Genomic DNA, 13,510 nt, shown 5'->3' with positions numbered 1-13,510 from the left:
AAAATGATACGGAAATAAAGTCTTCGATGGAAAATTTGTCCCGCCGGTGAGCAGCACTCAAACTTTGTCTCCAGATTTGTCTCTAAAAGAAAATGTCGGAAGCCCCGCCAGATATTCCATTTTCTAAACTGAGTAAACCAGAGTTTGACTAAAAATTGAACAACCAAGCCACCTCGAATAGCCTTTCATTCAGGCCCATAAATTTAACCTAATTGGAGGCTAGTTGAAGGGGCCCAGAGAGGATGAGGAAATCTTTTGCTTCAGTGGGTTTTTATTTGTAAACAAAAGATTTATTATCATCTTTTGTGAAAATAAAAATTAGTATGTACTGTGCACCCAAAATGGGGAGACTAGTCTTCTTCATTGTGCTTTGAAAAAGGCAAGTTGAGTGACATTCATATGCCAAAGTCTTTTGGTAACAAGCAGCAATGCGGATTGTTTTGCGTGTGAATATGCAAGAGAGTGTGCAGTGTCTGACAGAGCGGACGCACATTTTTGAGAAAAGTGGTGCTTTGGCACTGAAGAACTTCGAAAGACTGAGCAATCAGGAGTTCGATTGCGGTAAAACATTTCCGAGTGTACGTCTTGTCAGACTGGACATAAACTGGGATGCATGTAACAAAGTATCGGAGATGAGCATATAATCTCCGAGTTAGGAGTACGCTAAACGGAACAAGAAAGTTGCGGGTTGCACATATCACTCGTTTTTTTGCTTGTGTGTAATACAGTGACACCAGCTGTGTCTATCGCACAAATTCAGTGCAATACACGATATGCCGTGAAACAAAAAGTAAAATTATTTTAAAGGTATCCGAAGTTGTTCATTAGAATGCGTGTATTCTGTTTTAGGTCCATGTCGGGAGCACCGCAAGTTGAGGAATGAGGATTTCGTTGCTGTTGTTGCTGTTTTTCTTCCAGCCTCAGTTCTGCCAAAAGGCCATCAAGTGAGAAATTGCCCGCTGAGTCTTCCGAACTGATGGAAACGCTGAAAGGGGCGGCTAGTCGGGAACGTTGGGAGCATAGTCCATTCGGTTCAGAAGCAAGTTGAGCCACATATGCATTTCTATGTGGTTCAGTGACAAGTAAATCTTTTTCCTTTGATATTGTGAGGCTTGAAGCGGCCTCACTTTGAATAGTACCATTTCCATTGGGGTTCGAAAACGTGGCAGACGAATTGGAACATCTATCCAGCGGAAACACATCAGCACTGGAGTGCAGATTTGAGTAACGATGTGTGGCATCCCCCCGTTCATTGGAGTTGACATTGGCGGGAATCGTGTTCGGTGTGACAATGTTTGCCATCATTTGCTTCAGCGGTGTGCAGTTCTCTAGCGACCGTAGAGACTGATCGAGCGACTTGTTATCGTCTGCAATGTCACCATGGAGTTTTGCATTCCCATCCACAGTACCGGTCGTACCAATTCTAGCAGGATTGGGGGCAGTGGATGTCCCCCTCATGCTTGACTCCAGATTGGCAAAGGGGTTAGTGAGGGTGCGTATCGAATACTGATCATTTACGAATGGGATCGACGGCTGGAAGTTTGGGAACATCCCACCAGGAAAATAGGGCAACTGCGAGTTGTGTGAATGCAAAAAGCTCGACACAAAAGACGGTTGACATTGTGTGGGTAAGCATCCGACTGCGCTACCTGACGCATTTGCTGCAAACGAAAGCGGTTGGTTAGTCTGACTCGTAAACTTCACGTTGGGTGGAGATGTCTCCTCTTTGTTTTGTGTCAGTGGATTTTCAGATAACAGTGTTTGCTTTTCATCTTTACTGTCTGGTTGATGAGTGGACATTGTATTCCTATTCGGATTCGTGTTTGCACTGCCGTAAGTCAGACGCTCAACCAAGTCATCCAGCTGTTCCTGCATCCCTGGTGACACACCGTAGTGAGTCAAGTTGAACGTAGCTGGACAGGATAGTCCTGAATAAGGCATCTTATCCTGACCGTAAAACGCTGCCCCAGTAGGACGCACAGGAGAGGGAATATTGGGATCCACACCCAAGGCTTGATGTCGACCATCCGGCATAATATTGGCTATGGTTGTGGTTGGCTGGCCACAGTGAATGTGCGCTCCCATTTGTTGCATGGCCGTTGGGTAGTTTAATCCAAACGAATAAGGATAAATGGAAGAGCTTGGATACATAGAGCTGGGGTAGTTTAGCGAACCATTTGCCGTCTCACCTCCAGGTCCGACAAAACAAGGGTTTGACTGCATAGTTGAAGTGGTCGGTAATACAGTGAGAGAGCCACACTGCGACACCTGAGGGGAATAAACTACAGGTCCGTAAGATCCGGGGACATTGGCCTGACATTCGGCTGATTGTTGGGGAACCGCTGGGCCATACTCAGTGCCAGTAGCAAGATAGTTGTATGAGGATGGCGGATTAAACACCAGTGGCGCAGTGTACGTTGATCGGGCAGGAAACATTTGTTGGGATAATGGTCCCTGCTGTGGCACAGGTAGCTGGTAATAGTTCACGGGGTTAGATGAAGGTATATGTGGAGAGCTGACAAAGGAATGGAACTGGTTGCATGGATCGAGGGAGTGAGATGTGAAAGAGTTGGCGTAGGCCTGCAAGTGACGGTGACTCGATAGGCTGCTTTGGGTAGCAGGCGTACACCCTGACGTATCATGCAAATCCGAAACAAAGCATCCTTCCTGTGATTGGTTCGAAGAATGGGTGGCCTCTGTGAATGTTGTGGTGTGTCCAACCATTGAAACCCCTGAATGCTTATCCGGTAGTTGCGTGTGAGACCAGGCTACCATCGGATGATTAGGTGGAGTCTGAACTGCACTGAATTTTCCAAGGGAATTCTCCCCGCTTGTCGTAACGCTACCAATTTCGGCTTCCATATCTGGATCCGCTTCCAATACAGGCTTCGTATTGTAGGCAACTCTATAGGAAAGTTTTCCTAAGAAAAGGAAGTAGTGATGAGAAAAATCAGTGGTAGAAAAGCCATAAGTGGGCCGCTATACATTTGGAAATGCTTAGAAATCTCACCACAATTTAGGACGACATTGTCAAAAGTGGCATCGCAACAGTAAATGCAGCCACAAGTGATGATGTCCATAGATTTTTATCGGCCGATTTCCCGCAACAAACGGATTCCTCTTTTGCGTTTCCTCAGAGCCTTGATATCAATGATAGAACAATCCCTTGGTTAAATTACCCTTGGCTACGACCACTCCGGATTGAACGTATGAATCTTTCAGCAGATTTGTAGCCCATTTTTTCTGGTGAGGATTCTAAGTAAGATATGAAGCGTTGGAGCTGAACACAATCGAATCAGAAAGCAAACTGCTTTTTTCTTTTCCGTGCCGAATGAACCATGTTGACATCAATTAGGAAAAGCAGACTGTGTGTAGCAAGTGCCTTAACGCTTGAGGCTGATTAGTTTCATTGAAACTCTAACTGGTTGGTGTTCAGCTTATTGGAAAATAACTTTCATCCAGGTTACAAAACGCAGCTACCACAATACTGTGAACTCATAACTCAAACACCATGGAGTTACATTCACACCCCAACCAGTCTCTGTCAGAATACCGATTTATCAGGAAAGTTTGCAGAGCTTAGGATAGTTAGAAAACCTAAGCATTCCAAAACACCTTCCCTGGCTGATCGTCAGAATTCGAGTGAGAAATAAAGTAACCCTTTAACATCTGGAAAAAACGCATCTATCATTACACATTATCTGTGCCGTATGATACGTGCCCAATCAGGTCATCCAAAAAACGTTACCGGACCTGATATGGAAGGCGGACACTATGATTCCAAAACCAGACAAACTGTCCTCAAAGGTTATTGTGAATAAGAAAGGACTGTACTTCGAAAATCGATGTCTAGTCTGCTACGTTCAAGTTATTTGCGTAAAAAATCAGATGCCTGGCTTTCTGTGAGGAACGAAGTACATGTGATCTAGATATTATTTCACTGGTGTTGACCAGGTGACGGTTGATCTGCTCGCCGAGCTTGGTAATCAACAGTGTGCACACTGACGACGTCTCCTGGCATGATGACGAAGCAGGCCAATTGCCAGGACATCAACTGCTACCTAATCAACATCCACTAATCTCACCCAAGTTACCATTATTTGGACCACACACATGCTTATCTTCCGAACTAGATTTAACCCGGAATCTGTTGGTTCCCATTAGATTTTAGTGCGACTCGTACACCGATTCCACTAACTTGCCGTACCCTACCATGAGTCAGCCACGCTTCAAGACAATGTTTATAAACTTGTAGGCAGTGAGATTACGAGTATTGTCCGGTGAGTTATCACGGACCTTTGGCATATCTCGCGAAATTCAGTAGTTTGAGGTTGAGTGCTTTTCTGACTTTCGCTTACCAACTAGAGCCACGCTTTTAATGTAACTGATGACTGGTAAGGCGGACTTTTATCCATTCTCCACCAGTTGGGAATCACAAGAATTTCAGATTGATTCGATCTTTGAGGGAGGAAACTGTGAGAAGTCTCCTGATACCAACCGACATTTTTCTGATCAAACTCGTAATGAAGAATCGTCTCTACACAACCGACTATTCCAAAACACTTTACAATTTGTCAGTGAACGTTTTTTCTCTGTTTTGTAAGTGAAAATGTACGGTAAGGTCGAATATCGTCTTCGAGGAAATTGGGTGTCTGAATGGCTTGATCAGTACTGACAGCGAGGTAGGAGAGCTATACAAGTCTTGGTCCTATTTGCTTCAGACGCATTCTGGTCCGTATTTTACATCATAGCGTTCAAAGGATACGCTTGATGTGGAGCTCAAGTTCTTGCCCTATTTCCTCCGAACACAACCGCCTGGACTGGTGTGTGTGTGTGTGTGTGTGTGTGTGTGTGTGTGTGGATGCACCTGAACCAATAATAACGGTTAGGAGGGAGCGATTTACCTTTTGGATTGGTTTTAGAGCATCAAGCTGCTTAAGGATAAATGTGGTCTTAGAAAGCACCTTTAATGTTATGGCAGTCTACCCAAGGATACTTCGGCTGCCTATCAGCACTTTATTGCACAAATAGGTGACCCCTAGTTACAGTCAAACATGAATGGATAGAAATAACAGGAAGATTGAAACATAGGCCCAATCGGATTCCGGCGCTGTTGGACGACTCTCAATCAGCTGCTACCGAAATCGATTCCATTTTTACATAATCAATCACATGCCACGTGATTCTCTGAGCTGCAATCACGGTTCAAGATCGTTACGAGATGTGGCTAGTCAACTTTCTTGAACATAGCCCTAACTACAAAAAGGGTGGCTTTCTGTCATGTGTGCATCGAAATTGTTGCCAATTACGGAAAGAGAGGGAACTAGGTCCAGGTTGCCAGTTTACCATATCTTATATCATCGTGTTTATTGATAGCACAAGAATTGCTGAATATGAAATTGTCACCTAGAATCGATGAAACAGATCACCATTTCATCCTGGCTGTTCGCAGAATGGGCAAACTGAAGTTGAACAACAGTATGGAGCAATGCTTATTGACAGAACTATCTCTATTCATAGGCTAATGGAGAGAGGCGCGTAAAAGAAGCCGATACAATTACCTAAAAAGTCTTGGCATAAGACCAGAGTACACCGAACACCACGACCGCGCATCACTGCGACAAAGTCGACAGCTTGTAAGAGGGTTGCCAAAGAAGGGTAATTATATCGTTGCGGTCTCAAGGGGAGACCGAAACGACGCTGATAGACTGCGCACAATTGCACCAACAGAAGTTTGCCTTGATTCTGTCGGAGAAGCTCCCGGAGTTCCCTGGCAAACATTATTAAAGGTCGCAAGACGATGAAGCAAGAAGGCGACTCTAAGTTGGCAACTGAACAGACGGATGTGTCTTGGTTTTCATCGGAATTCAACTCGTCTGTGGGGCCTTTGTTGGGTAAGTCTTTGAGCTCATTCTCTGTGTTGCACGTTTCGGATTCATTTTCAGCGCTAGATGCTGCTGTATTGTGCAGGGACGACGACTCCCTGCAAGGACGTTCGTTCCAACTGGGACGTGAGGAAGGCATACCAGACTCGCCAGTTGTCTTGGACTCCGTTATCCGAAACTTTGAAGTAAATTAAACAAGGAGTAAAAAACCAATCTCTTTTTTAGGACAGTAAGTAAAATTTTCGAGAAGTACTGAGTAACCGATGTACTGATCTAGAAAGTCCAACTAGGAGTTGCTGTCATACCTTGGCTCATTCATCAAATTCATTAGGAGACCTCGCTAAGGGAAGAAAGACAAAACTTTATATGTTTTAATCATTACACCCATTAGAGCTGTGTAGAGTACATCAAGAGTTGACAAATCACTTTGATCTTGGTTGCAGCAACTGTAAGACAAGTGCGAATGGAATGAAAAAGTTAAGGCATAGACTGAGGCGCTGCTTTAAGTTATCCTTTTTGTTTATTAGTCCTCTAGTCTGTGCACAGAAACGAAGGGCAACATCTGTGTAGTTACTCCGAGTACGTTAAATTCCACCAAGAGTGAGCCTCTTAAAAGGATAATTATCACCATAGATAACCAGCTTCTCTGTTTCTCTGGACCGGGGCGAAACCCAGCTTGATTCTCACGAATCTGTCTCCTCCGATAGCTCATCAACCTGCGCAATAATTTCAGAGAGCACTTTAGATGCAACAGATATCAGGCTAATACCACGATGGTTATCACATGGCTTTCTTGATCCCTTTTTGAAAACTGAGACGATGGTCAAGGGGCTCCATTCGACTGATATTCTGCTTTCGTTCCAAATCGTCTGGAGTATGGTTGCCAGCCTGTTCGCCAGGACATACCCACCTTCTCTGAAGAGCGTGGGGTGTAGACCATCAGGGCTAGATGCCTTGTCGCGCTTCAAGATTGAAATCTGGCGCCGGATTTCGATTTTTGATGGTGAGTTTGTGTCATTGTTCCATTTGAGCCCACTTGGTTCTTCAAGTGGTTGTGTTGAAGGAGACCAGGTGAATTGTTCTTGGAAGTGCTCAGTTTACCGCTGGAGACGGCTATTTAAGGAGTGGATTGCTGTTCTGTCTTTTTCGCATAGTGTCTCACTGACACCTGCTTTCTCTTGACCAATTGATCGGATTAGTTTAAACAAAGAGTGGCTGTTGCCTGCAGCGAAAGTCTTCTCCACATAAGTAAACGGAATGGAGATTTGCGGCCACAATTGGGACGCTGATGCCAAGAATATAACTCTTGAGTAGCTACTTCTGAAAACTGGGCACAACTATCAATACTGTCTGCCTATTTATTAATTTTCCTCAGTAGCTCTCGAAGTTTAGAAGTTGCACGGTTAGACAACTGCTGCACAAAGGCCACCTTTTGTTTCAATATTCGAGATAAGGCGGTATAATTTCTCGACGAAAACACTACTCCTAAAGCTCCTGCAGCACAGTCAATCGGAGAATTTCATAAGCGAGGGATTAGGCTAGGATTCAGTAGTCTCCCACGAAAACCAAATAAATTTGCAAATGAGTGTAATGCGCCAACTGTAAACATAAGGATGACAGAGAACTGAGGTGCGTCCACATGATGTGACTCAAGGAGGAGAAACCGGTTGTGCTGCCGAAGAGTTCCTAGCAGCCCCATGTTCATTCAAGAAAATAGTGCATTTTAAATATGTACGTCTAGTCATCGTTCACCACTCATGCTTGGGTTCATCACACATCAGATCAGGGAGGAAACCACAACATTATCATTTTACAAGCCAAATCAGCTGGCGACAAAATTCCTAATTATTTCCGTGCTAAGCTATTAGCAGCATTTATAACATGATGACGGAAATCTTTGCAAAAGATCCACGTCTCAGGCAACATAATTCGTCTGCTTGTTGACAAAACTGAAGCATTGGCTGTCACTGTTTGAGCAACATTCAAATGATGACTGAAGATCATATGCTCCTAATAAAAAAAACAATATACACAGCTATTGGTCTACTAGTGGTTGTTGGGCTGTTCGCCGAGCTTGGCAATCTACTTGGCAGTCTACTAGTCCCAAAGCTTTCGAGGCTCAGGGGCAAAACCTAAGTCGAATTTTTCGCTACCTGGCCAAATCTGCCTTGCACCTAGTGACTATCATCGTTGCGCGTAGCGACGGATATACAATGTTCGGTTTAGTGAGATTATTGTCAGTTCGGTTCAGCTTCTGGTAATGCTCAAGCTCGTGGAGAAACTTCTCAGTAAACATGATCAAACTGGATCTCTCAGGTACAAGACCTCACAAGATTCAAGACGAATGGCAATCGAAAGTGGAGTAGCCATCAGCTCGACTTTCGCTTCATAACACGTTCCATAATTGGCTTTAGTTTTGATGGAACGCCATACCATACCACAATAAAGCATTGTAATGTTTTCAACCAAAACAGTAGCTGATGGTAAACGAAGGCGCAAGCTATAAATTCAGAATTATTTCTAGTCTGAACGAAAAGCCTTGAAGCAGAAACGATCCGGTGGTCATTGATTTTGTGTGCTCACAGAATAGTTAAATAAACACGACAGCAAGATGAAGCATAGAGGACGGCAACAACTTACTTGAACAATGTCTCCTAACTCTTCGTAAATCAGGCGGATACTTGGTTCGTCACGAAAGGTGCACCTGAAACGTTCAGAGAAAAGGGGCACAGACAACGCTCCCGATGGGGCTTCCAACAGAATCAAGAGTACTTTATGGGCAAGGTGTTTGATTTGAGTTCGATCTGCAAGGCATACATACTCCACCACGTTACGATCCGCTGAACCCGTTGATTCTACAATGAGTGGTTCTGTTGTTGCTCCTTTTGATTCGTCTGGCCCCTCTGCCTCGTTAGACTTACCGTCCCCAACTGCTTCTGGTGTTGTTGTTGTTTCAGATCTGTTAGACACCGGCTCCGACCGAAGAACAAGCATTTTATCGCACTTTTCCAGTGGTGATGAGTTTGCTTCTTTTGGGTAATCTATGGGCACAGATTGTATCCGTACTAATCTGGGCAACTTGGATAGAAGTTCGTTGACCGACGTGAGCTGGAAGTCCTCTAAACATAGGGGATAGCCGTGCTGTTTCATATACACGTTGAGTAGATCATTGAGCAAAATGCGCTTCCCGGGAGCTGATTCTAAAAGGGTGAGTAAGTGTTCCGCCACTATTCGGAGGTGTCGATGGCGTACCAGACTGACGTACTTTTCTCCATGTTCCTCCACGATCTAAATAGGCACAATAAAGTCACATTCATTGTTTGCCTCTCAGAATGAACCTGTTCGAACCTGGTGGTCCCTTAAGAGCACACCACACTAGCAGAAAAGTCCGAACTGGACAGAACCTCGCTGAAAACATTTTAAATGAAGCCCTTGCATCAGCATTCTTATCATCTTCAGTAGCATGCCTACAGTGAAACCTTAGCATTTTGACTTGTCATCTGACCTAATCTCACCCGAACTAATCAAAATTGATATAACCCGACCTAATTAAGAGCCTGCTGTTAAGTTGTAAGAAGTAGCAGTAGTAAGTAAGTAAGTAAGTAAGTAAGTAAGTAAGTAAGTAAGTAAGTAAGTAAGTAAGTAAGTAAGTAAGTAAGTAAGTAAGTAAGTAAGTAAGTAAGTAAGTAAGTAAGTAAGTAAGTAAGTAAGTAAGTAAGTAAGTAAGTAAGTAAGTAAGTAAGTAAGTAAGTAAGTAAGTAAGTAAGTAAGTAAGTAAGTAAGTAAGTAAGTAAGTAAGTAAGTAAGTAAGTAAGTAAGTAAGTAAGTAAGTAAGTAAGTAAGTAAGTAAGTAAGTAAGTAAGTAAGTAAGTAAGTAAGTAAGTAAGTAAGTAAGTAAGTAAGTAAGTAAGTAAGTAAGTAAGTAAGTAAGTAAGTAAGTAAGTAAGTAAGTAAGCAGTAAGAAAATTCGGAAGTTTTGAGTGAAATTCCGTCCAGAAACTAAAGTCTGTCTATGGCTAGAAATCAAGAAGCACTTCACACATGTTTTATGCTTGTTCTGGACCACGAGTATCGCGCACCTCACGAATCTGATGAGTTCCAACAAGGATGAAACGGTGAGAAGTGCCGCAAGAGTTCCCGGTGCAAACTGTCTTCACTTTCAGTAATATTCCCGTGTGATAAACCAACAACAGAGTTTAGTTCATAAAATCTATGCAGGCGGCAACATAAAATCGGGTCATCAGATCCTTCAGTAATGGCATACATCAAAGACCTATAACGCTCTTCAAATGAATTCTTTGTGGTTGACTGACTCCTTTTTACACGCTTTGCCACTTAGAACTAGAACCCTTTATTTTACCAAATCTATCATGGTCAAAAAGTCGCCCATAAATTTATCCTTCGAAAGCAACAATAATAAATGAATCTGACATGCACTACAGATGAGGAGATATCAGTGTGGACACACGTCGGTACAAACACCGGGACCGCTTACCATATCTCTCACCGCAAGGTCAGCTTCCCCAGAACCATTAATCTAGAGTTGTCCTACAGTGAACGCAGTTTGACAGTTCAAGAATCCTGTCTAAATGGCAAATTCGACCCAGACCTTTGTTCCAAATTTTCTTTCTCCTAAAGTCCCCTGTCTAGATCGCGTGCATCTTCCCTCAATAGTCCATTCTGACTAGAATTCAAGCGACGGTACTTTTGAATCTCCCGACTTCTGTTCAACTAGCGTAGAATTTCTTTTACTACTTCAGTCCCAAAGTATCTTTGAACGTACTAGATGAATTCCTGGATGCATTGTTTACATGGAAATTTTTCAAAAAAGAAGGTAACTTCAACAACGTCAGTCTTAAACTCTTTTGCTTTAAGGCCTGCTTCTCAGTGAATTTAACACCTCTTGTTTCTTTATTTTTGAGCACGTATTGTTTTTACTCTACCTAATGTCGACTTCAGATTCAAACATCGCCTACCAACAATTTCCAATGAAAACACGCTTACAGCTGCGTGACGTCTCTGAAATCTATTACAAAATCGGAGGCCGTCCTATCCGTCACCATCCCTCAGTTAATCCCACATCATGAATGAAGGAATTCCTTCAAGGTATTTGACCCACTGAATCGTATCACACAGAATTCATACACTCGCAGCGAATTGGTCGGTTCCACTCATCTCAAAGGAACACAGGTATACAAAGAACAAAATCACGAATTCAGAGTGCGGGTTGTGACAAGCAAGTTAGTTAGTTAGTTAGTTAGTTAGTTAGTTAGTTAGTTAGTTAGTTAGTTAGTTAGTTAGTTAGTTAGTTAGTTAGTTAGTTAGTTAGTTAGTTAGTTAGTTAGTTAGTTAGTTAGTTAGTTAGTTAGTTAGTTAGTTAGTTAGTTAGTTAGTTAGTTAGTTAGTTAGTTAGTTAGTTAGTTAGTTAGTTAGTTAGTTAGTTAGTTAGTTAGTTAGTTAGTTAGTTAGTTAGTTAGTTAGTTAGTTAGTTAGTTAGTTAGTTAGTTAGTTAGTTAGTTAGTTAGTTAGTTAGTTAGTTAAGTTCGGTCGGTCAGTTAGTTCCCATCAGATCCGCACAGCGATTTGGAGGCGCCGATGATTTGTCACTGACCTATTACCGCCAGTAAAAACACAAAATCCATTAGAGTCAACTTATTCGCTCGCAGCAGGAGCCTTTTATACTGAAACCCAATAACGCCACATTTTACTTGTGATGTGTTTCCTGAATTCAAGACAGAGTAACCAGATTTTAATAAACAGACAGATGTAAAGCATGTCTCACTAGTTTCTCAGCTCAGTTAGAAGCAAAGGATGTTGACATTCGAGATGCGAACCAATATCGTAGTCAGTCTTTACAGGGATTGTTTTCATCCACAAATTCAGTATTTTAACCGTAAATCTACATGAATGCCTTATTTTTGATCAGGCAACTAAGTACTGAACGCCTTGTTCCATAATTAATCGATCACTCAGTTGGTTTCTGGCCTAGTCCGTCGAAGCAAGACTCACAGTTCGTGAATGATTATCCTGTCGGGACCACGTGATGACCGATGTGCAACGAAAACTGGAAGTAACCAAAAAATCGATTACTCCCTGACCACCCCAGACTTCAAGTCATGAAGTTCCAAAGGGACCAGTTTCAAATCCGACTTATTTACTGGACTCATATAGGGTTCGGTTTCGCTGACACGATGAGCGCTACTTCCGTAAAGAGTGGTACGGCAGAACTTTGCTCTGGTTTTTATTCACATAACACCTATGTGGCTCGGAGGTTAATAGTTAACAAGTGCTCACATGCCCGGAGTGGTTTGTCACTAAGTTGCTGGTAATTGACGTAATCGGTGGGGACCATTTGCACATTCAGAAGAAAATATTTGCATTAGAAAGGGATATTGTTTTATTGAGTCTTAGATCTATGGGACATATAGCTTTGAATACGGTCGTTTCTAACGGATTGTCTTACGTACTCAGTGAGAGAACGGTGATGACAGCAATGTCCTCAGATTGAACTTGTTTGCTGGGTATTGATCTTTACGTTTTGGTGCAGCTATCGAAAAAAACGAAGAGTGTGACATTTCACTAAGGGAATTTACATCCTCTATCACTTAGGATCGCAAAGTTGCACAGATAACTGAGGGGAGCTGGTTGCTCCTTAAGTTGAACCGAGGAAATAATAAGCTAGGGTGTTTTGGTGCGTTCGCCACCCCATGTTACAACTATTCTACGAGACACCTCAGTTGCCTAATTCTGTTAGGTAGGCTCAGAAGTTAGCATTCCCTTGTTTTCTTTAAACTTGTTCGCTGCATCTAGTACCCTGGTGTCAGAACTCACTAGATCTTCCAACCCCTAAGAACATGTTTTCATGATTGCTTAGGTCCAGTTGATTCTTTCCAACTTTTCTGAGACAAACCATGTATTTGGAAGATCCAGTCGTTGTGTTCGTTAACAACCTCCATATCTTTATTGTAAACAGACGCTCTTCGCTCGCCCTCCATGACTGTTTTATGTGTAAATCGCCACTGAGACTAAACTCTAAGAAATCCATTCTCTCTCTTTAGGTAGGCTGCAAATGATGTACTACATATAGCGCTGAAGACTTCGCTCTACCTCTTGGAACTTTATCCAGACGATTTACACCAGTGTAGAAAGACTTTTTCAAACTATTTTGAAGCTACCAAGAGGTCAGTTCCATATGTCGATTCAAAACAACCCGACTACTGGTGCGCGACCAGACTACTTATCCGGCAAGTTCCACTGGGGGCCTGACAGTCATCAAGCACTTGCAGTAGAGTTTTCTTGAATATGTGACGCTTCTCTCCCACCCAGCCGAATTGTTCTCGCGACGAATTCCACATGCGCTCATACGACCAGTCTTAATGGGGCGAAGTTCATTACTGACGAGAAAAATGAACTGAAGATACACCGACCTATTAGGAAAAATGCACAGAACTTTGTGTGAGAAACCTGGAAGATTTTGAAACACAAGTTTGAATTGTCTCGGCCTTAACATTGACACTTGCAAACTCAGATCTGCCAAACCTGGCACCCGCATTCATGGCCAGTGGTGAATGTAACATCGTGAATAATGTACTATCAGGTGAAGTGTACATCAATATGCAACAGGC

General features: G+C 42.7%; 1 protein-coding gene across 1 annotated transcript in view; it reads right to left on the bottom strand.

The window, feature by feature from the left end:
* Positions 1-270: 270 nt before the first annotated feature.
* Positions 271-13,510, bottom strand: part of T265_10231 (hypothetical protein) — a gene marked incomplete at both ends in the record, with an annotated part of 29,562 nt that continues 16,322 nt past the window's right edge. The window contains 3 exons of the mRNA XM_009176545.1: positions 271-2,921; positions 5,562-6,063; positions 8,526-9,173. Of these exons, the coding sequence (XP_009174809.1) occupies positions 802-2,921; positions 5,562-6,063; positions 8,526-9,173 (3,270 nt within the window). The remainder of the gene's footprint in view (positions 2,922-5,561; positions 6,064-8,525; positions 9,174-13,510) is intronic.

The sequence above is a fragment of the Opisthorchis viverrini genome, assembly GCF_000715545.1.
Source record: "Opisthorchis viverrini unplaced genomic scaffold opera_v5_344, whole genome shotgun sequence".
NCBI classification, from domain to species: domain Eukaryota; kingdom Metazoa; phylum Platyhelminthes; class Trematoda; order Opisthorchiida; family Opisthorchiidae; genus Opisthorchis; species Opisthorchis viverrini.
The sequence above is the reverse complement of the archived record's forward strand: the minus strand, read 5'-3'. Positions and strand labels throughout refer to the sequence as shown.